At 55.7% G+C, this 23,402-nt stretch overlaps 10 protein-coding genes across 10 annotated transcripts; 7 read left to right on the forward strand and 3 right to left on the reverse strand.

Annotated features, from left to right (window-relative positions):
• Window positions 1-462: 462 nt before the first annotated feature.
• On the reverse strand, window positions 463-2,601 carry DICSQDRAFT_49800 (dicarbixylic amino acid permease; the record flags this gene model as incomplete). The annotated part of the gene is made up of 8 exons (XM_007360961.1): window positions 463-704; window positions 762-959; window positions 1,013-1,261; window positions 1,322-1,379; window positions 1,436-1,874; window positions 2,002-2,100; window positions 2,156-2,391; window positions 2,449-2,601. 8 exons carry the CDS (start codon window positions 2,599-2,601, stop codon window positions 463-465), a joined length of 1,674 nt encoding a protein of 557 aa, XP_007361023.1.
• Window positions 2,602-3,358: 757 nt separating this feature from the next.
• Window positions 3,359-4,680, reverse strand: DICSQDRAFT_49546 (ClpP/crotonase; the record flags this gene model as incomplete). Its single annotated transcript, XM_007360962.1, has 9 exons — window positions 3,359-3,614; window positions 3,672-3,753; window positions 3,807-3,851; window positions 3,875-3,985; window positions 4,121-4,172; window positions 4,223-4,325; window positions 4,392-4,413; window positions 4,467-4,538; window positions 4,593-4,680. 9 exons carry the CDS (start codon window positions 4,678-4,680, stop codon window positions 3,359-3,361), a joined length of 831 nt encoding a protein of 276 aa, XP_007361024.1.
• Window positions 4,681-5,134: 454 nt separating this feature from the next.
• Window positions 5,135-6,822, forward strand: DICSQDRAFT_77524 (rab geranylgeranyltransferase). Its single transcript, XM_007360963.1, has 8 exons — window positions 5,135-5,406; window positions 5,467-5,620; window positions 5,701-5,817; window positions 5,885-6,100; window positions 6,164-6,297; window positions 6,355-6,453; window positions 6,509-6,584; window positions 6,638-6,822. The coding sequence occupies exons 1-8, from the start codon at window positions 5,350-5,352 to the stop codon at window positions 6,760-6,762; spliced, it is 978 nt and encodes a 325-aa protein (XP_007361025.1). The 5' UTR covers window positions 5,135-5,349; the 3' UTR covers window positions 6,763-6,822.
• Window positions 6,823-7,101: 279 nt separating this feature from the next.
• DICSQDRAFT_97220 (uncharacterized protein) lies at window positions 7,102-10,051 on the forward strand (the record flags this gene model as incomplete). The annotated part of the gene is made up of 8 exons (XM_007360964.1): window positions 7,102-7,240; window positions 7,300-7,455; window positions 7,523-7,699; window positions 7,749-7,955; window positions 8,013-8,579; window positions 8,659-8,931; window positions 9,023-9,349; window positions 9,449-10,051. The coding sequence occupies 8 exons, from the start codon at window positions 7,102-7,104 to the stop codon at window positions 9,820-9,822; spliced, it is 2,220 nt and encodes a 739-aa protein (XP_007361026.1). The 3' UTR covers window positions 9,823-10,051.
• A 341-nt stretch (window positions 10,052-10,392) lies between these two features.
• Window positions 10,393-12,350, forward strand: DICSQDRAFT_48865 (AB-hydrolase YheT; the record flags this gene model as incomplete). Its single annotated transcript, XM_007360965.1, has 8 exons — window positions 10,393-10,586; window positions 10,650-10,718; window positions 10,791-10,823; window positions 10,888-10,973; window positions 11,039-11,140; window positions 11,260-11,465; window positions 11,547-11,575; window positions 11,714-12,350. 8 exons carry the CDS (start codon window positions 10,393-10,395, stop codon window positions 12,348-12,350), a joined length of 1,356 nt encoding a protein of 451 aa, XP_007361027.1.
• Window positions 12,351-12,444: 94 nt separating this feature from the next.
• DICSQDRAFT_49693 (RWD-domain-containing protein) lies at window positions 12,445-13,523 on the reverse strand (the record flags this gene model as incomplete). Its single annotated transcript, XM_007360966.1, has 7 exons — window positions 12,445-12,602; window positions 12,672-12,846; window positions 12,906-13,040; window positions 13,096-13,226; window positions 13,284-13,349; window positions 13,405-13,438; window positions 13,491-13,523. The coding sequence occupies 7 exons, from the start codon at window positions 13,521-13,523 to the stop codon at window positions 12,445-12,447; spliced, it is 732 nt and encodes a 243-aa protein (XP_007361028.1).
• Window positions 13,524-13,918: 395 nt separating this feature from the next.
• On the forward strand, window positions 13,919-14,385 carry DICSQDRAFT_31675 (uncharacterized protein; the record flags this gene model as incomplete). The annotated part of the gene is made up of 3 exons (XM_007360967.2): window positions 13,919-14,045; window positions 14,101-14,279; window positions 14,335-14,385. Coding segments are annotated over 3 exons (357 nt in total), but the record flags the coding sequence as incomplete, so codon positions are not given.
• Window positions 14,386-15,369: 984 nt separating this feature from the next.
• Window positions 15,370-15,776, forward strand: DICSQDRAFT_143151 (uncharacterized protein; the record flags this gene model as incomplete). The annotated part of the gene is made up of 3 exons (XM_007360968.1): window positions 15,370-15,381; window positions 15,470-15,584; window positions 15,655-15,776. The coding sequence occupies 3 exons, from the start codon at window positions 15,370-15,372 to the stop codon at window positions 15,774-15,776; spliced, it is 249 nt and encodes an 82-aa protein (XP_007361030.1).
• A 2,689-nt stretch (window positions 15,777-18,465) lies between these two features.
• Window positions 18,466-20,671, forward strand: DICSQDRAFT_177209 (uncharacterized protein; the record flags this gene model as incomplete). The annotated part of the gene is made up of 8 exons (XM_007360969.1): window positions 18,466-18,799; window positions 18,862-18,997; window positions 19,050-19,317; window positions 19,387-19,534; window positions 19,589-19,725; window positions 19,966-20,080; window positions 20,164-20,568; window positions 20,634-20,671. 7 exons carry the CDS (start codon window positions 18,466-18,468, stop codon window positions 20,481-20,483), a joined length of 1,458 nt encoding a protein of 485 aa, XP_007361031.1. The 3' UTR covers window positions 20,484-20,568; window positions 20,634-20,671.
• Window positions 20,672-21,569: 898 nt separating this feature from the next.
• DICSQDRAFT_97231 (cyclin-like protein) lies at window positions 21,570-23,397 on the forward strand. The gene is made up of 8 exons (XM_007360970.1): window positions 21,570-21,588; window positions 21,645-21,830; window positions 21,883-21,964; window positions 22,017-22,148; window positions 22,205-22,377; window positions 22,441-22,679; window positions 22,743-22,822; window positions 22,889-23,397. The coding sequence occupies exons 2-8, from the start codon at window positions 21,661-21,663 to the stop codon at window positions 23,102-23,104; spliced, it is 1,092 nt and encodes a 363-aa protein (XP_007361032.1). The 5' UTR covers window positions 21,570-21,588; window positions 21,645-21,660; the 3' UTR covers window positions 23,105-23,397.
• Window positions 23,398-23,402: the final 5 nt, after the last annotated feature.

Consider the following 23,402-nt stretch of genomic DNA (forward strand, 5'->3'; position numbering starts at 1 on the left):
GCGTAAATACAGAGAATTCACGGGCAGATGGAACGAAGTTGGAGGGGCGGTTGACAGCAGGCCTCGAGCTCTTATACCGGCGCAGGCTCCGAACATACTGGAATCGCTCCCACTGACCGCCTGCCACTACTTGTCCTCATCGAGCATGATATCCGCACACTCCTGCAGTGGCCGCCTCTGTAATCTGACTGCCATCTTGGGACAGAACGGCGCACGCCACCTCAGCGGGACGCTGTGACAGCTGAGCGACAGTGACCCGACGCACGCGCGAGTAAGCAGCCTTACGAGCGCGTCTCCTCTGTTGGTGAGCGCGATCCTCCATACGTCCTATCCGTTCGCAAGCTGCCCCGCGAAGGAGTGAACGTTACGAATAGCATGGAGTTCCAACGTACTGTGTCATGGCTATATCTAAGCATACATGGTTATATATCATCAGGTCATCCAACTGCCCATGACGAGACTCTACAGCGAATCCCAAATTTGTCGCCACCGCGATCGGGGCCCTCTGAGCTCCTGCTGCTTGTTGAATCGTTCTTCCTCCTCGTCGATCTCCCGCTTCCCAGTGATGAGGTCGACCTTGTCGGATGGAATTTGGACGCTGCGGTAGTAGAGTTTATAGACCCCATAGAATAAGACGAACGCCGGGAGGCCGATATACGACGTGACGAAGGTATCTGATTTGAATGGCATGAAGGTATCGAAGCCTAAAACACGGCAAGGTGAGCTAAAGGAGAGCAGGTCGCAAGGCGACAATAACGTACCCTTGAAGAGCGTGATGATAGCGGTAGCGACTAGGGCGAACCAAGAACCCCAAGGCTGGAACGGCGCCTTGTATGGCAGATCGTCCCGGGACATGCCCTGCGCTTTCAAGGCTTTCATGAAGCGGATGTGCGTGTAGCAGATACACATCCAGGTGATCGCGCCGAACGTGGACACCAAGTTGACGAACCAGCCGAATACTGCCGTGATCTCGTCAGCACAGGACTTGTGGGAGGTTCGGGAAGCCACCCACCTTTTGCACTGCTAGATGAGACGTTCAAGAAGACAAGCCCGCAAAAGAGAGTGCAGAGGATCAACGCTGGGTACGGCACACCCATGCGGTTGACGCGCGCGAAAATCTTCGGGGCTTGGCCTTGAACTGCGAGACCGTACAAGGTACGAGTACCGATGTACAGATCAGAGTTTGCTGCACTGAGCACGAAAATGAGGATGGCGGCGTTGATGATATGGTTGAGGACCTTGATCCCCGCCAGGGTCGTAGCTAGTTCAGACGAAGCATATCAATTGCTTGCTATCCACCAGGAAAATAGACATTACACACCGACAACGAACGGCGAAGCCGCAGCACCAGCCTTCGACTTGTTCGCAACGAAAATTGCCTGGCAAACGAGATATAAGACCGTCTGAGGTACATGGTGAGTATGCCACAGCTCACGTTGTTTGTACTCGGGACAATCAAGCCAATGACGAAGACACCGCCAACGTAGAAGACCAAGATTCGGAAGAATGTCCTGCGAATAGCTATCGGAATGTTCTTGCGTGGGGCTTGCGCCTCGCCGACGGTTACACCGATCAGCTCCGTACCGATGTACGCGAACAACGCGTTTGTCAAGGTACTCCAGAACCCCAAGAAAATCGCGAGATGTTCGTTATGCACCTGGGACTTGAGGTAACCACCCATGGGCCCATATGGATCGTCCCAATAGCGGAAACCTAAGCGGTCGTGCCTCGGGTTGCCGCCGAGGTCGATGATGATGCCCATGAGCAAGAGTCCAACGAGCGTGACCACTTTGATGCTGCTGAACCAGAATTCCAGTTCGCCGAACACGCGCACACCAAGCAGGTTGATCGCGAAGACTGATTGGGCAGGTTTGCTTTGAGTTCATGTCAAGAATGGCAATTGGACTCGAGACTCACTGAACACGATGAAGATGACTAAGTAACAAGAATAGCACGGCAGATATGCGTGTAAGTGATCAAGAAGGAGTATAATCAACGCACGATAACTCACCCATCCAGATCGCGATGTGCACCTTTTGCGTCCAGTACTGGATGACAACTCCCGCGGCATTGATGTTGTTCGGGGTGACAATGAGGTACCTTCAGTTCCCTCGATCAGACCAACGCCTCGCATAGAACGTCGCAGGCAACCCACTTCAAGACGTAGTTCCAGCCAAGCGCAAAGCCGAACGCGGGGTCGACGAACCGAGTCGCGTACCCGGGAAAGCCCTTCTTGTGGGGCAGGTACGCGGCCATCTCTCCGAGCGCCACCATGACAAGGTAGCAAACAAGTCCGACGAAACTATATCCCAGGAAGATACCGAGTGGCCCTCCGCGCACGAGTGCAGTTCCCGATCCGATAATTAGACCCGTTCCGATAGCACCTCCAAGCTATACTGCCCTCCTTCGGTATGCGTGATGCTGTTCCTGGAGGGAATGGGGACGTACCGCGATCATGGAGATTTGCCGCGCAGACAGGTCTCTGTGCAGACTCTTCTTCTCGTCGGGGTCAACGAGCACCTCGTTGGTGTAGTAGCCATCATTGGCCACGTCGTCCGAGGAGCCATAGCGACTCGAGTTCTGCTTCTCAAAGTCGGCCATCCTTTTCGTGCGCGCCGTTACCTACTACACTTCGCGTAGGGGGCAGAAAGAGGGCGAACGGAGTTCTGGCGGGAGCGGAGACGGCGCGGTCGCCGGCGCAAGGGAGACGAGAACTTCTTAGCGCAGAAGCGGCTTCGGAAGGGAAGAGGACGGCGGCAGTACACTGAGCATGACAAAATACTTATAGACGTCGCAGCGCGCGTGAACAGTGGGACAACTGTCCCGTCCATCAAACACGCAAGTATCTCGCCAAGCTTCGCCACCACTGCCCCGCATTCCCCTGCCAAGGAACCCCCCGATAGGCTCCAAACCCAGACCCGGTGCCAGTAGATTATACTTATCACCGCGCTTACATATGTGTTCCCCACCTTCATCGATCGACGCTTCCCTACAATCTCCCTCCAGTCTGCAGGTCACGCCGTCCTTGACGGCAGTATAATGACGGTTCGTGACCAATTCCGATGGCAGAAGCTGCGGCTGGTGTGCAGGGTTGTCGAAGCCATGTTGCTCGCGAGGACTGCACACCGTGCGATGCAGGCGCCTACTTGGACATCCGATAGTGACCCTGGTAGAGGCCGATCTGGGACTGAACCCAACGACGATAGAGGCCTCGAGGAACAAACAGAACACTATTCCATTGCGAGGACACAGGAGGGAGCTCAACAAACAAATAATGAATGGAGGACAGGTACATGTGTATATGTGCAGCGAGACATTGACAATCTTACACCAGCGAATACTATGAGCCTGGATGTTATCACAGCTTGTGCTTGATCTCCTTCCTCGCGATCTTTGCAAACCGCTCCAAGGGTATGCCTGTCTCGAACCGATCAGCCTGGGCGTAGCTCTCCCGAAGGTTGACCGTGTCAAGACTGTGTTGGTCGTTGAAGCCAGCCTTGATGACGCTCTTGACGCCAAGAACAGCCGAGGGATCCAAGCCATCCAGTTCGGACAGGACATGCTTGCGCACTGCGGCTTGGAAAGCAGGTACAGGTTGTTCGGGGAAAATTTTGCTGCCAGAGATTGGCGCGGCGTCAGTACTTTGTTGGCAGATAAGCCCGGGTCCTTACTTGATGAAGCCGCACTCAAGCAGCTCTTGCGCCTCCTTCTTCTTGCCAAATATCAATACCTCGTTCGCTTTAGCAGCACCCACTATGCAACATCGATAAGTGACACGGCCGCCAAGCAACGGTATGAACACATACTGCGGTTACGGAACGTTACGCTAGAACCTGCTTCCGCGACAATACCTATAACCGAATCGATTGATGACGTGGTTGCTCGGTCGGCGACATTCGGAAAGGAGACTTGCCTAGGAATGTGAAGGGTACCGACAGCCATGCGCCGGGCAACGCGTAGATAAAGTCGAAGTGTCCGAGGAAAGCTGATTAGCCCGCCGCGCCTGTGAGTTTGAACCTCATATCAGATACTACGTAATATCACAGACCTGCTGCGATGCCTGCGTGATTGATGTCAGCTAATTCAGCTGCTATGGCTATTCGAGACAAGCGGTACCAACCCATGACAGGCCCATTCAGAGCCGCAACTAAAATCTTACTATGGGTGTAAAGCTATAGGATGTTAGCGTAGTCATAGGCCCCCCAAGAAGTCCTGGACATACTGCACGGCTGACGTCGGTGTTCACCACCGCGATACTGTCCGTGAAGAAGTCACGAGCAGTATGGATCTTCGATGGGTCCACGGTCCTCTTCACGCTAGTTCCTCTGCATAGCACGAGCACGTGAGGATGGCACGCATTGGTTACATCCAACGACGTCAGCAATGCTCACGCTGAGAACCAAGTTCCGTTCGCTGTCCGCGTGGACACCATGAGCGTGGGTCTATGGACTGGTGCTGCAACCTACCTTGCCAAATAGTTGCAATTACATCTGTGCGTTTGTCAATCGCCCGGAGTGCTTCTGCGAATGCATGGTAATCTATCCGATATAAAAGTCAGATCGGCTTCGGATTACTACAAGCTGAGTACGAACCTTCTCTTTCGATCGCATTGAGTGACTTCGGTCTGTCAAATGTAATCGTGGCAATGCCTTGGGAGACCTCAACGATGACTTTCGACATGTTCGGAGGCTGTATGCAGAGGCAGGATCACTGTAGAGTTGTAGGAGACTTGAGAAGGGGGGTCCTCACGGATGGGTCGAAGCAGGGATCGCCTGGGCAGTGATGGAGTTCACTTCTGTTCTTATAAGTACCGACAGCCCGTGGTGTATCTCCGTGAACTTCGCGCTTGACTAGCAGTCGGTTATGTGAGCCTGGGCCCGAATCTCCGTGTATGTTCGAACTCGAAAAAGCTTAGGAGGACAACGGCGCAAGCCTCCGAGAATATATGGTGATGGTGCACATTCTAGCTGGCTCGCTAGTACGGAGGCGCCACCCCCACACTCGGGGACTAACATCCCCGTGGTCCGGAGGTGTTGATGGCCGCTGTGCCTGATCTTGACATCCGACTCGCTGGGGTACCCCTGACGCAGCACATCGCCACGGGATCTGCAACTGCTACTCACCTGTTCTCTTGCCCGACTTGTCTATGTACTCACCCAGCCAGTAATCTGAGTGTCTTGCTGTCAGCTGGTTTCACCCATACGAGAGGGTCTTGCAGAGCGTTTTCGCGGCTAGCCTTAGTCGCACTGATTATCTAGCGCGATATCCACGCCTTCGGCTGGCATCCACATACCGCGCCCGGGAATCAAGACATCGTGTCGTGACTTACCACACGTTGCTCTAGCTACTATGGGACCCGCTTTGTATATTCCCTTACATGTCAAGTACATTCAGTCTCTTGGCGAGGTAATGCATTCCGGATATTCCTAGACCCAGTCGCAAGACTGACTATCTTGTTTCCCGCAGAACAAGGATGACTTGGTGTATCACCTCACCGCGCACCTGCGGATGAACGCTGTTTATTGGGGGCTGACTGCCCTCTTGATCATGAAGCATAAGGATGCCCTAGACCGAGACGAGATGATCGATTTTGTGATGAGCTGTTGGGACGACGAAGCAGGTTGGGCTCGTTCCCTCGGATGTCGAGAGTCCAGGCGTAGGCACGGAGAACGACGCTGACTACGACTGTTACGCACCCAGGCGGCTTCGGAGCGCATCCCGACCATGATGCGCACATCCATTCCACCCTAAGCGCAATCCAAATTCTGGTGATGCAGAATGCCCTCGATCGTGTGGATGTTCCGCGTGTTGTGAAGTGTGCGTATCTTCTTGCTGCATCGTCTCAGGGTCTGATGTGGCCGTTCACCGACACTGGGGACTGCAGTCATCCTCTCGCTTCAGCAGGACTCGGGCGTGTTCGCGGGCGACCAGTGGGGGGAGATCGACACGCGTTTCCTGTACATCGCGGTGAACGCGCTCTCGCTGCTCGGCCATCTGCACGAGCTTGATGTTGAGAAGACCGTGGGCTATATCCGAAGGTGCAGGAATTTCGACGGCGGGTTCGGCGCCCGAGAAGGCGCGGAGAGCCATGCTTCGCAAGGTAATATCACCCAATGCCGTTACGTGTTCGTCGTCGCGCTTCAGCTCATACGTGCGGATGCAGTGTTCGTCTGCGTTGCCGCTCTCGCCATTCTCGACAGGCTTGAAGAGGTGGACCAGGATATGCTGGGGTGGTGGCTCGCAGAACGTCAACTCCCCAACGGTGGACTGAATGGACGGCCGGAGAAATTGGAAGACGTGAGCTGAATTGCGTCGTTGTAATCCGGGGACTATCACTGACAAGCCTTCTCCTAGGTCTGCTACAGTTTCTGGGTGCTATCAGCGATGTCTATTCTAAACAAGGTTCCGTGGATAAACGCCGAGAAGTTGACGGCGTTCATATTATCTGCTCAGGTGAGCATGCCACGCCCAAATCTTCAGTTACGCCACGATATTCACTCCTTTCTAGGATCCTGAACAAGGAGGCATTGCGGACCGGCCCGGAGATCAGCCTGATGTTTTCCACACAATATTCGGTGTAGCAGGTACGTTACCTACGCGGCTACCAGGACCATGCTCGTATTAAGAGGTTATTTAGGGCTGTCTATTCTTGGTTACCCCGGACTAGATGACCTCGACCCGGTCTATTGTATGCCAGCGAGCGTGATCGAATCATTGGGTCTAAGGAAAGGGTGGACTGCGCTCCCGCGAAGACAAGTGTGATGAGGAGCACAATGTATACGTATACATCTCTGTATCTCTAGCGAAGGCAAAGAAGCTATCGTTACCTGTAGTACTCGCAGTTGCAGGGAGAGGGCGCGGACCGCATGCACTGACGCTGGCGTTATCTGGTGGACACGTGGGGAGAGATGGACAGATCTGAGCGATGAGAGAGTCGGGGAGAACCTGGGAGGCAATGGACGCAATTCGCGCATCTAGTACTTACTGTCCTACTGTGCGGCTTCTGCAGTCTCACCCCGCCTTTCCTCCTACCACCGGCCGTCCCGCCTTGCTGCTATATTGGCGGTGTCATAACGTGCCCTCTCTCGTAACCGACCCGTAATGAGCGCAAGCACAGCCCTCGCTTCGGCCTCTAAGCTCGGCGATCTGCTAGCCCAGCTCCCCCTCAATACCCCAAACCAATGGCCAGAGATCGAACACACCGCTCAGAGCCTCGCCAACGATCTCCGTAGCAAGGATGGTTCGCTGCCTACTCTCTGCTCTATCCTTGCGTGCTCCATGCCCACCTGCGCTCTGTAGTTGAACAACAGACCGCGCTCGGACAGACCCTGCTTCCCCAAACCCTTACCTCTCTCCTCAAGAGTACGCTCAACGATTCTCAGGGCTCTGGGGCGGTCTGCAAGCCAGCTATTTTTGAGCTTCTGCGCGTCGCTGCGAATCTATGTATGGATCATGGTGAGTGGTACTCTCGTGCATGAATGTGATCGTTCCCGCTGAGGTTCGCGATCCCCCCATCGCACAGACGAGAACAGGGGCTATCTGCTAGAGGCTGGCTTCCCTCAGACAGTTCTCAACCTGCTCGAGAGTTATGCAGAGTCTGTACAGCCTGCGCAGCTGGAGCCCTATGGTATCTCTATACCCGATCTCAAGATTGTCAAGACTGCCATAGGATTCCTTCTGAACGCGAGCGTGGGGTATGGTACGTAATATACTGGTATGCTATACATCAGCTTTACTAAACCCAACAGATCCCGTGAAGGATCGATTGATCTCCTTGGAGGCTGCTCTGACCATCTTGAAGCTTTCTGCTCATCTATACCCTGTCGGCTCATGGGCGCGTTCAAACACGTCTCCCGCAGATGCGGCGGACTTTGGGGAAGCATGGACCCTGCGCAGCACACTAGCATCATGGTCATGGCGGGCGATCGACGAGTTGCGTGGCGACGAGGAAAACCGTATGTTCCTTTCGGGCGATTCAGAGTCGACCGTCTGAGTAACAGTCACCTCGCCAGAACCGCCCCGGGTCGTGTTCGGGCAGGACGCGCTGCCGCTACTCGTAACCCAACTAAGAGCTTTCATACCACCATACCCTACACCGCCGCCACGATTCGCGACACCAGCATCCCGGCGAAGCCTCGTGCAAGCAGACTTCGACGTCTACGAGCAAGTTTGTGGTCTCATCGAATCTCTATGCATTGACGTAGAAGATGTTCGCCTCTCCCTTGCGCGCGGCCTGACCTTCCCTGACGGAGAGCACGGAGGCGTCGCGTGTCTGTCGGATCTACTGACCTTCGTCGACAAGGGCGACTACCCGCCGTACTGGACGCCTGAGGAGCGCCCATCAAAGGAGAAAGGGTTCGATCTCGGCAAGGGTGCCATTGTGAAGGCAATTGTGGAGGTTGCTGGCGAGGAGAAGAACACGGATACCCTTTGGGATGACTCGGAAGCGGACAAGCCGGGAGGAGAGTTCGTGAGCCGGATGGTGGGATGGATTCGCGCGCACAAGGGTCTCAAGGAGACCAACAGGGACGACTTGATCATATGCGCTACGCTCAGTCTCGGGAACATTTGTCGGCGAGGTATGCGTGGTCCGTCCCGTTCATGGCGCCTCTTCGAAGTCAATACAACTCTGAACGTCTCTGACTCTGACTCCAACAGACGCTCATTCGACAGCGATCGTCAAGACACCTATTTCTCTGGCGCCCGATCTCGCCAGGTTGCTTGAGCCTGACACCGATATCAAGGTGAAGCATGGCGTTATTGGGCTCCTCAAACACCTGGCACAGTCGCAAGGCTGCAGGGCTGCCCTCGGCGCGGCCGGAATCATCCAGAGGCTTGGAAGCTCGCAGATCTGGAGCGACAGGGCAGACATGGTCGAGATCATCCAGGTCGCAGCTATCGGCGTCGCGAAACACATGTGTAGTGGTGATAGTGAGTATCATGGCTTAGCCTTTCCGCTGCCCGTGTGGCCCGTTGATCTCAACTGCTCCCGGCCTCCTCCCTTACCCCCGGTTCTATCCAGTTGACAACACCTTCTCTCTCGTCCTCCCGGACGAACCCGGGTCTCCACTGAGGCAAATTCTTGACCTCGTGAAGCGCTCGGACTCCATTGCCGTCAAGAGCGAGGGCACACGCGCACTCGTTAATGCGGTGAAGAGCTTGTGGCAGACCGATCCGAAGACCCTCGACGAGGGCCGGGCTAAGAAGCGGGAAGCCACCATTGCCGCAATCGTGACGGAGCCGTGTGTATCCGCGCTCGCCGGGCTGATCGGCAGGAGCAAGAGGTATCCTACCCTCGTCAATGAGGGTACCGTGGCTCTGTCGCTGATCAGCACGCACGCAAATGGAGGTACGTTGATACCTCGGCCCCATGACGCCTAACCGGGACTGACTGACGCCCACTTGCTCACGCTTTTGCGTTGTGCACCTGCCGTTCCGCGTCTTGCAGGCACGTTGGTATTGGACTCCATTCTCAATCCCCTACCGTCGGAAGCAGTACGGACGACGTCCCAGCCGTTATCCGCTGTCTCGGTCACTGAAGGGTCTCCGGTGGTGGGGCCTAGACGTGCTTTGGACATGCTCATTAGCACGCTGCGCGAGGGCAGCGCACCCAACGTTCCGCCGGAGGTCCGTTCGAATGTGTGCGCCCTGCTCGGACACTTGGGCCGGAAGGGAGTCGTTGCGGAGAGCAGGGCGACTGATGTGCAGCAGATGAAGGAGAGCACCCGTGAGCTGCTCGAGGCGCTGGCGAAGGAGGATGGACCTCAGGGCAACCCGAAGGTTGCGGTGGCTGCGAAGCGTGCCTTGGAGGCCTGGGCATGAAATGAATTCTTGGATAGACCCAGATTTCTCGGATAACTTGTGCACGTTTATGTGCTTCCGCGTACGTTGCTCGGTGCTGCGTATTATCTCTGTGGTAGTTGCTCGCTCGTACTCCTTGCTTGTCTCCCGATTGTTTGTAGTGCTATGGCTGCTGTTTGTAGAAGCTCCGTCTGCTAGACCGCACGTCACATTGTTCTCAACCGCCCTTTGGGCTTCAGGCAGTCCTTACCGCCACAAGGTTTGCATCAGTCAACGACATGTACATATATACTTATGTACATCTCGACGTGACCGCACCAATGGGAGACGGGCGCCCGGGACGGGAACCTGTGAGTAACCGGGCAACGATGTCATATTGGCTCGTCGCCGGGAGCTGTGGTGGCTTCGGACTGAATTCAAGGTACTTAACAGACGTGTGGCACCCAGCGCGCGAACGCTCGAGGTCGGCGACGACGGCCTTGTTGTTAATCCACCCACCACTCCCCACGTCTTCCCTGACCGCAGCGGGACCTGGCATGACCTCTGGGCGTTGAATACGTCCCCATTGCCCTATTCAAACTGACGCCTAGCATGGGTGCTCTCTTCAGCTTCCTCTCGGCGGCGTACTATATCCCGAAACTGTACTTCGGCTCAACACCGGCCACTCTGTCTGTGAGGGCCACGGCGAACTCCAAGCATGTAGAGAAGGTTGCCCTAAACGATTTCATTCGCCTTCGCGTGCCGTCATTGTACAGGGAATATAGACCGGCGTGGTGGTTGAATAGGTATGCTCAACTTCCACGTACAAGTGCCAAGACGCGGTCTAAAGCGCGTTGCAAAATGTGCAGCGGTCATTTGCAAACGGCGTATTGCGTGGTGGGGGACTTCACAAAGATAGACAAAGTGGAGTACGATAGGTGAGCGGTTATGCCACGCCTTCGCGCTCGTAACGTATTGTGAACCCTACATGCACAACCGTTGTGGTTCAGAAAGCTTATTCGGACGTTGGACGGAGGCACCCTGTGAGTCTAATCCGGAACACGAGCGTTCATACGTCCACGAGTTACCAACCGCCATTTGCGTCAGTGGCCTGGATTTTACCCCACCGGCAGAAGAGCGTACCCTGAAGGACGACACGCCGATCGTCGTCGTCCTGCACGGCCTCACAGGAGGTATGTACCGCCTTACGCGGATGCTCGGATGTCGGTGCGCAATAGTGCTCACTGCAGGTCACCAGGTTCACATGAGTCGTATGTTCGATCCATCTTGGCCCCAGTATGCACGCCTGTAGAGCAAGGCGGCCTGGGGTACCGGGGTATCGTCGTTAACTCTCGCGGGTGTGAGTGATCCTCCTACTGCTCCCATTTCACAAGCTTCTTCCCCATATCCTATTCCATATCCAAATCCATCGTGCTTCTTTCCAGTGCACATTTCCAGGCATTAATGAAAGCATTGCAGGTGCCGGGGTGCCAATCACGAGTCCGCAGCTATATTCGGCCCTCCATACCGAAGATATTAGGGTTGCGGTTATGTACATAGCCAAGCAATACCCCAGAGCACCGCTCATAGGCGTCGGCTTCTCGCTCGGGGCCAACATCCTTACTCGGTATCTCGCGGAGGAGGGCAGTAACAGCCGGCTCGTGGCTGGCTGCGCACTAGGCTGCGTGAGTCCGCCGATCTGGTCCTCTGCTTTCTCGATCTGACACTCTGCCTCGTGTGTTTGCGTGCCGTGCGCGATCACTCAGCCGTGGGACCTTGTCGCGTCCAGTGACCGGTGCGTCCGCTCTCTCCTCATGCGTCCCTGACTGCTCCTGCCACCCAGTCGCTCGTGCGTAGTGGCCGATCGTTTGCGGGGGAGTCATGGGACCTCGGAGCTCCAGCAGCCATACTGACAATAAGGTTTGCCGTTTAGCCTGGAGAGCCGTCCGTTCCACCGGCTCGTTTATTCCCGTGGGATGGCCCAGAACCTCCAGAAGCTCGTCGCGCGGCACAGGGATACACTGGCCAAGTTTCCAGACTCGGCGCTTTGGAAGACAGTCGAGGCAAAACTGCCAAGGAAAGACATGTCATTGATGGAGTTTGACGACGCCATCACGCGGCTTGCGGGCGGGTCGTCGCCCCCTTTCCCCTTCGCCTCGGCCCGCGACTATTACACCGCCGCGTCGAGCCACAAGGTTCTGGACGACATTCGGGTCCCTTTTCTGGCCGTGAGCGCGGCTGATGACCCGGTTGCCAGTCATATACCAATTGGGGAGACCGACAATCCGTGGGTCGTGCTTGCGGTCACGAACGGAGGCGGACATTTGGGCTGGTTCGAGGCAGGCAAGGCGTTCGGAGCGCTCGAGAGATGGATCCGAAAGCCCGTGGTTGAGTGGCTACGCGCGATCGGCGAGGACCTGGTTGTGGAACAGGAGCGCGGGAAACCGCTACACGAGGTCGGCGGCTTCTTGAAAGAAGTCGGCAGAGATGACATCGGATGCAAGACAGTCGAGGGCGGAGGTCATGTCGTCGGCGTGGAGGGTGAGGAGGGTCTTCTTGCCGGACTCTAGAGCTTAGGCACATAGAGAAGGACTATATATCTAGACTACACTTACAGCCTCATAGGCGTACATTGCAGATGCTACAGAGAGGTTGTGGCCATCATCAATCGCTATCGCTGAAGGTGACACGGTCTTCCTCGTTCTCCTCTTCCTCGATCGCATTACGGTCGTATTGACTGATGTCGACCGAGACAGCGTCCTCCTCGGCGAGGCCTTCATCCAGCGTTCCGAGGTTCCTATCGCGTTCGAACAGCTGGCGCCCTGCGGAAATAATCGACGGATCGTTTGATTAGACCTTCGTGAGCTTCGGTCAGAGACAGGCAGACCCACCAGTGAAACGTGTTTGAGACTTCTTGTACTCTTCCCGCTCTTTCGGTGAGAGACCCTTGAGCTTTTCTTCCTCTTCTCGGGCACGCTTTACCGCCATCTCCTTGTCGAACTTGGCCTTCCAAGCCTTGAACGACTCGGCGGTGACTGGAGTGCCTCGTGTCTTCGCCTCTTCCGCCTACGGGGAGATCATCAGCCCACGCGTGTCTAGACAAGAGGAAGTCCGGGATGACGTACCTCGAGCGCGCGTCGTTCTTTCTCCGCTTCCTCTTTTCGTATCCGTTCCAGCCGTTCGCGCTGTAATGCGGATAATCGCTCCCGTAAGTGCGTGACCAGCGTGAATGTCATGGCCATTCCGAGGTTCTCCTCGCCCTGGATAGCAGCCTACGTGAGAGGGTTCGGTGCACAGCAGGGCGCGAGGACATACCACTTTCTGAAGTTCGTCAAGAAGTTGACTGATCTCTGCATCGTCGAGCTCGCCCTGCTGCACCTCCAAAGACAGTTTTGGCAGAGTGTCGGGGTACTCGTCTGGGTACTCGACACTGAACGTCAAGGAAACTAGTCCGGCACGATCGTGAATAGGCGCAAGGAGTAGCTACCGGATGGACCACTCACGTTCCTCGATCCCGTCTACCGGATCATCTGGTTCGACGTCTATTTGTATTTCCCTTTCCGACAATTCTTTGCATGAGTCTCAGCTCGGCATGAACCTGGAAGGGGTGCGGACGGGACGCACTTGTGAGTTCGGCAGGGTAGATCGATTCGAGGACCTTTTTCGCGAGAATTAGATCATTGACTGTGCGTCCTATCGCGACCTCGTACCTCGAACTCTTCCGCAAGCACCTCAGCAGACATCGAGGGATAGAACCAGTGCCTTGCTGCTGGGGACCGTGAACTCGATCGCGGTATCGGAGGACGAGGGGTAGGATGAAAGGAGTGATGAGGGTGGCCGGGGGACGGCCCGGGAAGCGCCGACGCAACCGCGACCTGCGACCACGGTTTCCGACGGTGACACAGCTGCACTCGTTCCGGCCACTCATCCTACCATGCTTGCAAACGCTCCCACTTTTGCACCGTCGCTTCTGTGCCAATGTGTTCGCCTCGGCGCTGCCAGTGCTCGCACACCCCAACACCTACGAACCTTCGTCACTAGCTCCGTGCGCCGACAGTCTCCTCCCGAGTCAACGTCACATGCCCCAGGCTGGATCGACAACAGCAACAGGACGCGATCCGCCTCTAGCTTACACCCATGGCAAAACGTACTGCATACCGCGCGGGACTACACCAAAAGGACGGACTCGAACCCGCAAAGCGCTTGGGATACAATGGAGAAGACCAAAGTCCGAAATCTTCCCCCGCCGAATAACGCATATTCCGGTAAGCTGTTCCGACTGTAGCATGCGTGATCATGCGCATGACTCAATATGTGCAGGCCGCAGCGTGCTGGTGGACAAAAAAAACGACGTTGGCTCAGCTTTGGCCAAGCTCAAGGCGATCCTCACGATCAACGCAGTTCGGGCAACCAATATCCGGGACGAGAGGCACGAGAAGAAGGGTGAGAAAAGGAATCGTCTCAAGAGTTTGCGCTGGAGAAGACGGTTTGCCCATGAGGTACGTCTCCGTCCCATGACGCCGCGAAGGTTCGGCGTATTAATTACTTGTCCAGGTGCGGAAGAAGGTGCAGCTCGTCAACGAGATCCGTGCTCGCGGTGCATGAGGAGGGGTTAGTTCGCCTCCCATACCAGTCTTCACAGTGGCTCTCTTTAGCCGCATTTCATAGTAGTAGAGCGTGTACGTCGGTCATGACGATAAATGGGTCACAGCCCCTCTGCTTCAGCTTGACTGCCCCATGAACGTGTCGGGCTAAAGGCGAGACCAATTACTTGGCAGATAGGGGAACACTTACAGCTGCTAAGTTTCGGCACCCTGACTCCCCTGTGAGGTGTGGGTGTTGTTACCCTTGTCGCTGTGCGGACGCCGTTTGGTAGGGATCGGCCACCGGAAGGATCCAGTGGCCTGCGCGGGGGCTCGGAGGTATTTACATCTTGCGCTCGTCCCGTTGTGAAGGCTAACGACTTGGCGGGTAGACCCAATCCGTCAAAGGGCGTGTCGGGGTCCAGATCTCGACTACTATGTAACATGTGTTGGCCACGCTCGCCGCCTCGTGGAGTGCACGATGAAAATATTCGAACACTCCCATCATTTTCCTCGGTCGCGTTACTGAAAACAGTAGAGATAAAACTGGAGGGGAGGCAGCGAGCGATGCTTCGCAGCTGCGTTCGAAGGATCAATTGATTCGGACTAGACTTCGGATGCCTTCTCACCTTCCGTCCGCCTGGGTCGAGGCAGTTTCCTCCGGCGTACCGACGACATCACCTCGCACAGTTCAGCATTTTTTGATCGACTTTCCTGAGGCGCCGCCCGGCGACCACTCGCCCATATGGCAGGATGAGGGGCCCCAAGCCTCGCCTTGCAGGTTCTCCCGGCTTGTGCCAGAACGCGGTCAACATGCAACGGAATTAGCTCCAGTACGCCTCGCTTCCAGTCAAGTGATGTGTTTCTGTCCCGTACTTATACTCGGCCTGTGTTGACGGATTTCGACACCAAGCCACTCTCCCACTAATTCTCTGCACCAGGTCGCCCCTGCTCACTCTCCACTTCGTTTTCTACTACCCGCTACTCGTACAAGCTTTTAGTCGAAATGTGCCACAACGTGAGTGCTTCGCTTTCTGTCCGGCGGGCACCATACAGCATCGAGGACTCTCAGTGTCTGACACGGTCTTGTGCGTCGTCCGCTACAGGTCATCGACGGCAGGCTGCACCTCTCTTGCCAACACTTCATTCCGATGTCTACTCGTCAGCAAGACTGTCTGCGTCCGAACTGTCTATTCAGCAGGAACCACATTCATCCAATCGGTGAGCATTCTCAAGCCATTGCGTCATAGCTGGAATGCGCATATACTTATTCACATTCGCAATGTCGCAGGTTGCAGGGAGAAGTCTTGCACACGGATGATGAACCCGCCGCAGCGCAACCCGATTAGGATCAGCGATAGCAAGTGCCAGGACTGCATCATCCGCGGCGACGGTCGAGGGGTCCTCGCCTGACGCGCTTGCACGCCCCGCATCCCGTCTCTTCTTCCGTTCCCGTCCATCCCGGATCCACATTCATCTATCATGGGCACCCTGCCCACGTCCACATCGACACCCAGCATCACCGCATTGCTCTACACATGTGCCTGCGCCTCGAGCTAAAGTACCTCGAGGGCGGAGTGCGATCGGCATACGTGGCGAAATACTCTACCGTCGGCGCCGGCGCCGAATAATCGTGCGCTAACCGTGTTTCTTGTATCGGACCATGTTGTAGTTCTATCTATTCCCCTGCGTCCCTAGCCTAGCCTACTCTGCACGCGCTCCTAGTTGCCTCTTATGTATCTATATCTACCAAACGCCTCGCCACAATGCCATAGCACCCGCCGTACTCGGCGTGCTTTTGATCTATCCGCTCTGATCACCGTGCTCTTGGTGCGCTTCATACAAGGAGAGTTTGCGATCGCTTAGACGCCCTTCGGGGAGCAAGCCGCCCATTCATCCAGGACATCGTGCTTCGGGTACGTGACTATCATGTACTCGTGTTGGGCCTGCAATGAACCGCCTTCGGCCCTAGCACTCCCTCGCTCGGTGGCCATGGGCACGACTGCCTATATTCACACACGTACGTTGTCCGTGGCCCGTGGACCCTTGGGCGATTGAACTGTAACTGCGTCGGGCAGTGATCCAGGGAATATGTGTGTCAGGTTCGGACCCTTGCAGCATGGCGCCGCGAGCCGCGATCGTTTCAGACGCGCTATCTGCTGTTGTATGTGGCCGTAATTCACTCTGAGCATCGGACACCTGTACCCTGATCTTGGCATCCCAGGCAGCAGCCTCTGCGACCTGCGAGGTACGCGCCTCCGGCGTACAGGATCGCGGCTGCACACGACGCGTTGAGGATCGGAACTCGGCGATATGCATATGCGCCTGTGCGCTCCCGAGGCCCATGGGCGGGAAAGCAAGGCTGGACCCGGTGTGCCATAGGCGAACGAACTTCGCGATAGCCACCGCACTGGCCACTTCGTGGCTCTCACCACGACCCTCGTCTGCAGCTGCGCATTTGTATTGTACGACGGGAAGTGCGAATCGTGCATGAGAATATGAACGCACATGGCACTCGCCTTCCGTCAAGCGGCGCCCTCTCAGCTAGCGCGTTCCGCGAATCTTTGCCGCCATATGCGTAGGGGGGACATAGATGTGCCGGCATGTGGCTTGCGCTGTTGTTCTGGAACGATGAAACGCGGCTGTGGCCCCGTCCTGCGATCCATATCGGACGGGAAGTTGACGAGGGGTTTGTCGGAAGGGTGAATGGACGCGGGGTCGTGCTAGTCGCGTTCCCTGCGTCCTACGTTGATCGCGCGTCTCGGTTCAGGGTTACGGTGGGCGGATGGCCTTTCTTCGCTTCGGTTACGCCGGTGCCAACAAGGTTTTCGCTCTAGCACGAAGGCGGAAACACGCCAAAAGCCGAGCCCGGTGTGGTGGGGAAATTGGCCGGGTCACGTAAAGGACGTCTAGGCGTGGCGTGGTGGCGCCTCCATAGCGCCTCCTGGAACGGTCCATTTCGTGCTTGGAAATGGCCGGATGGGCGCGATGATCACCGGTTCCTGCCTCCGCTGCGAAATCGGCGCACCGCTCGAGCTCCTCTGAAGTCGGCGAGGTGGAAAAGGGTTAGTGTGAGGCAGTTCCCTGGCGGGTCGCGAGCGAGGTGGGAGGCTGATTTACGGATCTAGCCGACGGAGATTAGGAATCTTGGGAGGCATAGGTGCATCACTTACGGCGAGGACCGTCTTTGGGGTTCGGGCACCCGTGTTGCCAAGGTTTGCGAATTTCCTGTGAAGGCTTTGGCTCGATGGATGCCGTATCGCCTGCCTTTCGGCTTATGGGTTGAGAGGGGTTTGAGTGGAGATGGCTCTCGAAAGGAGCACATCAGGCTGCCACGCTGGTCGCAAAATGCGATCGGTCACCCCTGCGCGAGGTTTCGAATGTCCGTCGAGGGCCCCGGCATCGATGCGTCCCAAGAGAAAGTCACCGAAGTTAATCGGATACATAGTCTGCTATTTTCCCAATAATGCAGGGTCTGGAGCACAGGTCCCATGAGTATGTTTCCTCCTGTATTCGCTGAGGTCCAGTGCCTGTGTGTCAGAAGTAGGTTCGATCGACTGCCAGCTGGACGGCGGCGACTCGGACTCACTGGCATCGATGATTATATGGCGCAGGACTCTAGCCTCATGCTCGGAGATGCCAAAGAACTGTTTGGGGTTTTATATGCATGTCTGCCTGCTTTGTGAGACATCCGTACGCGGGTCCAGGCGTCGATATACAAAGGTCGAGAAAGTACAACCACAGTCTCGAGCGCCTAAAAAGACCTTGTCGGCAGCACCGAAATTGGAGTCACGAACACGGGCAGGTGACAGGTCGTGTCGGTGTGCTTGCGGGCGTCTTCTGCTTTTGTTCTCGTGGATGGACGTTGTTGTCTCGCCTGGCCAGACAACGTTGAACCTGCGTTGTTCGTTCATTGTATTGTCGCGGGCGATCCTGTTCGACTTGTGCTCGAGAACTATCCTTGTTGCCATGGCTCTTCATCGGACTTCAACTGCGTCTGACATGGACACCATACCCGGCACACTATCGACGTTATATCATCTGCGATTCTCTTGAACGAGCCGTCTACTCACTTTCTGCGCTTTCATTACTCGTCGTACTCATGACGGAGTTGCTTTCCAACGTCGTAGGCGCTGCACTATCCTACTTCACGCTGTCTCCCTCCTCCAAGCCTCCAGTCGAGTCGTCGCAAACCCAACAGAACCTCTCTCTTTCCCCCTTTCCCAATCCAGTACATTCATCTCAAGCCCATCAGAACCTTCGTCGATATGCGAAGTCTGCTGTGCTCCCCGAGATGATACTAGGACGGGCTGCCCCCCCTCTCCCTCCAGACAAGACGAAGAGCGTCAAGAATCCTGTGTTTGAGCAACACGAGATCTACAGACATCTTGAAGTGATTAATCCGTTCAAAGATTTGAAGGATCTTGCACATGCCTGTGAGCTCCTCTTACCTGCATCGCTATAGCCCACCGAATGTTCATCTCCGGACGCAAACCAGATGCCGAAGCAAACATTCCTTCGAAGCCCATTGGCAACTCAGACTCAGATACCAAGCGTAACGCCCGCATATCTATCCCTGTCGAAGGATATGATATACCACAGCTCACGACCGGCGTGGTCACCACCCTTCCAGAGTGCGTGGATTCTGTTGAGCACTACAAGAGATATCTCACCCCGCTCCTTTAGCGTCATTGAGTGGGTGCGGCAGTTCCCACTCACAACCATCCGACGCATGATGCATATGGTGTATCCCGAGACGCTCGACTACAAGATGGAGCACCTAGGCACTCCCAAGGAGCGGGACAAGGGCATCATGGAATGTTTCAAATGGGGCCCTGACGAGAACGTCATTATGAAGGCAGCCGATCTGTACAGGCCGACGGTTATGTTCTTCGTTCAGCCGCCATGGATGCTTGCTCCGCGTGACATGGAGATATTCGTCAAGACTCAGAAGGTGAGCTGACTTGTCTCCAGGTGCATTGGAGACTAATCGTTACCGATGATCACAATCTGCGACATGAAGTTTCCGAACCCATGGGCAAAGGATAGATATCATATGCGCAGCTACGAACGGGTATGGTCCAAAATCCACGACGGGTGTGCTCAAAACCATTCTCGGTTCTTCGTGCTCACGACGTATCGCGATTGGGTCTTTGGCGCGTTCTCTAAAGGTGCTTTCCGTACTTCGGGGAATGTCTTCACCAATCTCACACCATCGCTCCCAGAACAAACCGAGGCGTGGGTCTCGGACGTCATGACCTGGGACTCGGAGAATCCCAATCTGCTTGAATGCTTGTTTTACTGGTTGTCCTCCGCGACAGTGCGCAGAGCGAAACTCGTCAATCCGTTCATCATTCCCGAGGTCAGTTCTGAAGAAGTGCACGGCGCTCTACTATACCCTTCCACCCTTCAGTCTGTCTGCCTCAGACCGGACGGACGGATAGACCGTTCGGCTCTCAAGTGGCTCAGGCGCCCATAGTGTGTTCTTGCCCATCTCTATCCCCTTTCCTCTGTCAGTCTCCTCTCTTCCGCCGTTTCTGCCCTCGTATCATTCTGCAGTGCTCGTGTCCGAATGGTGCTCACGAAGAACCCATTCGCGCAGATATACGAGCCGATCCAGATGGAGGTGGACCCAGAGGATATGGAGCACTACGACCCGAACGCCAGCCTCGCCGGCGCGCCCTCCGTCGACGAACAATGGGAGGCGTCAAGCAATGGTGAGACCCTCTCCCCTCATACCCCGGCCAGCCAGCCTACTATGCTCACCTCCGGTCTCCCCTCCCCCTTTCACCGCATACAGCGCGCACGCACGACCCCTCCATCCAACTCTCGGACGACGGTCTTTCGGACGAGACCATCCTAGATGTCCATCACTCGCCCACCAGGCGCGTCCGGCTTGGCTTCGGGCCAGAGATGATACGAGACTGGTGCACCTCGGGCACGCTCGGGGCGCCGCCGCCGACGTATTCGACGGTGAGCGAGATCTCGGGGTACACGGCGTCGTCGGCGTCGACGATAAGGGACTTTGCGAGTGCGCCAGAGCCACGCTTGGCGGGGACGATCCTTGTAGGCGGGCCAGGACGTTTGAGGGAGGCGCAGCCCAGAGGGGTGCGTGCGTAGTTGGTGTTGGGCTGTGCGGGCCAAGATCGGCGCGCCGCGTAGGTACGCTGTGGACGTTGTGCTGTCTAGTTTTGCAGTGCTGTGTGTGAGCTTTCTTGCATTTGCTACTCGCATGTTGTCGTGCATTATCTAACTACTGGAGCGCCTAAGAACGGAATCTCCTCATGTTTTTGTGAGGACCTCTCTGATACATTCTATATATGCTCTCAAGACCTGGCGAATACCTGTCGTCATCTGACGAGGAGTCGGTAAGGCCGTCGTCCTTGCTTCCTTGGATCCAATCTGAATAGGGATGGCAGTCGCCAGGCAATACTAGCACTCAATCTGTTCCTAACAGGCATCGTCTCTGGAAGCTCGGCGTTGCCAAGCTATCCTTGTTCCCTTCATTGCTTGTCTACGTGGTATTCCTTCACTCTCCGACCCGAGAACATCACTTCATCAATGAATGACAACGGAAGAGAAGGTAGGTCGGGCGTCCACATCCACATCAGCCGGGACTCATTGGTGTAGTTCGTGTTTGTGCATTTACCAGGACCGAAGGTGGATTCATGTGTAGATACATATTTCTTCATACGCTATAAGCCTGCATCCCTGGTAGCTGTCTTTGCCATGCATGATTATTGGAGGAACCTCGTCCTGGAGCATGTCATCTTCAATGACGCACCGTTCCAGAGTCACAACGTACGAACAACCCTCGGCGCGTTCTCCGTACGTATGCACGCGCCCGGATGGGATGCACATATCATGCCACCCTGTCCACGGATTGGTTTGTACTAATGTAGGGTTCATTGGGAGTTAGGAGCTTGAGGCGAGCTCATGTATCCATCGTCAGCATTCCTTGAGTAGGGGCCACTACCCCTTGGGGATGAAGCTTGTCGAGTCTTGAGTACGTAGAAGGAAAAGAGGTTCTGAACAATCTCGGGCCGAACCCCGAATGACGAGACTAACGCCCACGAATAGGTCGGCCCGAGCATGACGCACCTTCACGGGCGTCTGAGAAAGGGACGCGACTGTTGGGCGTCTACACGTGCATACACCGTTACGCGTCTCAAAGCGGGCCGTGACAGCACGCGTGTTTCCCAACCACCACCGTCTCAGCTGAGGGGTATGTCGCTCCCTGTTGCTTATTACAAACAAAGATCTCACAGACATGATATTGAGCAAGAATTTACAACAAATGGGTGCCATTAATATCGCGACGGCATCTACTTCGCAATGGCTCTTTCCTGTGTCGGCGTTACATCACACGCCCAGCCGGATGACATCCGATATACCGCTCGAAAGGGAGCTGTACGATCGCAGCAGAGGGGTAGAGTTCCTGTATCGACTAGGAGTCTCTCTTGGATTGTGGGTGTGATTTCAGATTGACGGAAGAAGAGTTGATCCAAATTTGTACCAGGCCGTCTTCCGCGATGTTTACCGCTGCGACATGGTTCCATCGCTTCTACATGCGATATTCTATGGAAGACTATCACAGACAGGTAGTCGGCCCGTGGGTATCTCCTGCGAAACACTGTACTGATCTAGATTCAGGATGTCGCGGCAGCATGTATCTTCCTGGCGACCAAGACGGAAGAGTGCGGTCGTAAGTTGCGGGATGTCGCCAAAGTATTCTGCTCCAAGGTGTCCAAGAAAGATCTCAGTCAAATTCCCGATGATAGCAAGGTAGGACTATCTCGCCGCTATCATCGTCCCGTATGATCTCAATTGGGAGACGTTAGGAAGTCGAGGAATGCCAGACAAGCATCTTGCTCACCGAAGAGGTCCTCCTGGAGGGCCTCTGCTTCGACTTCGTTGTCGATAATCCTCATGCGGAGCTTGTCGATCTATACGAGGCGCATCCTAACAACAATCCGCTGATCGAGCAGTGTGCATGGTCGATTGCCAATGACTCGTACGTCCAACAGGATAGGCTCACGATAGAAGAGCCAACACGTTGACACGATTCCATTCACAGATACCGAACACCGTTATGTATCCTTTATCCTCCGAAAGTTATCGCAGCCGCATGTTACGTCCTGGCCGAACACGCCATTGAAGGGCCCCGAGACTCGCCGCTGGATGCCCGCCTCGCATCGCCGGCACCTTCCGCATCTCTGCCAACCCCGCCGTCCCACAGAGCCCAACCCGCGGGCTTCTCGCGCCATGCCGTCGAGTTCTTCGGGTTCAACGAGATGGGGCTTGCTAACGTAGCTGGTGGGTTGGGTTAGCCCTTGGTAGTGGTCCCAATGCTGACGTACCCCCTTCATCTCCGCCTAGACGCGCTGAGCATCTTGCTCGAATATTACGGCGCCCAAGATCTGCAGGGATCCAGCGAATTCCTCGCCGGATTGGCGTCCGTCAGTCGCATCACCATTCATCTGCCTTCGTGCATTGCGCTGACGTCGTTGGCTTCTTCCGAATAGATCCCACCGCCACAGAGCTCGTCCCACCGGGCGAAACTCTACAAGCCATTCGCCCAGGTCGCCGCGGGGACCCTCCACCCCGTTGCGAACAACTCCACACCAGAGCACGCCATCAGTCAGTCAGGGACACCTACCCAGCCCGGAGGGAGTACTCCGGGGAAATTTGCGTCGGGCGGATGGAAGCCGGTGACGGAGGGTGCGCCAGAAGGGCAGTAACGCGCCGAACCCTCGTCTACCTTCCCTTGGCCACGTCTGATGATCGCAAGTACCGCGCCAGAATCGTGGACCGTGAACCTTCGGCGCATATCATCCATCGTGACTCGTATGATCGGGGAGTGGTGACACCCTTGTGGTGTGGCCACAGTCGTGCATCGGTCGTATCGTCGAAATCGCCTGAATAAGCTCTCTCGTATCTCATCCCCGCTGATCGTTTTTGCTATCGTGCTGAAGGAAGCTGTATTATACGCACCTACTGTACAGTACTCGAATCTGCCTTGATCAAACATGCGATCCC

Source organism: Dichomitus squalens (assembly GCF_000275845.1).
Source record: "Dichomitus squalens LYAD-421 SS1 unplaced genomic scaffold DICSQscaffold_2, whole genome shotgun sequence".
Lineage (NCBI taxonomy): Eukaryota > Fungi > Basidiomycota > Agaricomycetes > Polyporales > Polyporaceae > Dichomitus > Dichomitus squalens.

Bases quoted from the DNA above. Each gene is read 5' to 3' on its own strand.
- DICSQDRAFT_77524 (XM_007360963.1), top strand. From the start codon at position 5,350: ATGGGACCCGCTTTGTATATTCCCTTACATGTCAAGTACATTCAGTCT. The intron at 5,818-5,884 runs GTGCGTATCTTC...TGGGGACTGCAG, and splicing joins TGTTCCGCGTGTTGTGAAGT to TCATCCTCTCGCTTCAGCAG. The intron at 6,454-6,508 runs GTGAGCATGCCA...ACTCCTTTCTAG, and splicing joins CGTTCATATTATCTGCTCAG to GATCCTGAACAAGGAGGCAT.
- DICSQDRAFT_97231 (XM_007360970.1), top strand. From the start codon at position 21,661: ATGGGTGCCATTAATATCGCGACGGCATCTACTTCGCAATGGCTCTTT. The intron at 21,965-22,016 runs GTAGTCGGCCCG...ATCTAGATTCAG, and splicing joins TGGAAGACTATCACAGACAG to GATGTCGCGGCAGCATGTAT. The intron at 22,378-22,440 runs GTACGTCCAACA...TTCCATTCACAG, and splicing joins TGGTCGATTGCCAATGACTC to ATACCGAACACCGTTATGTA.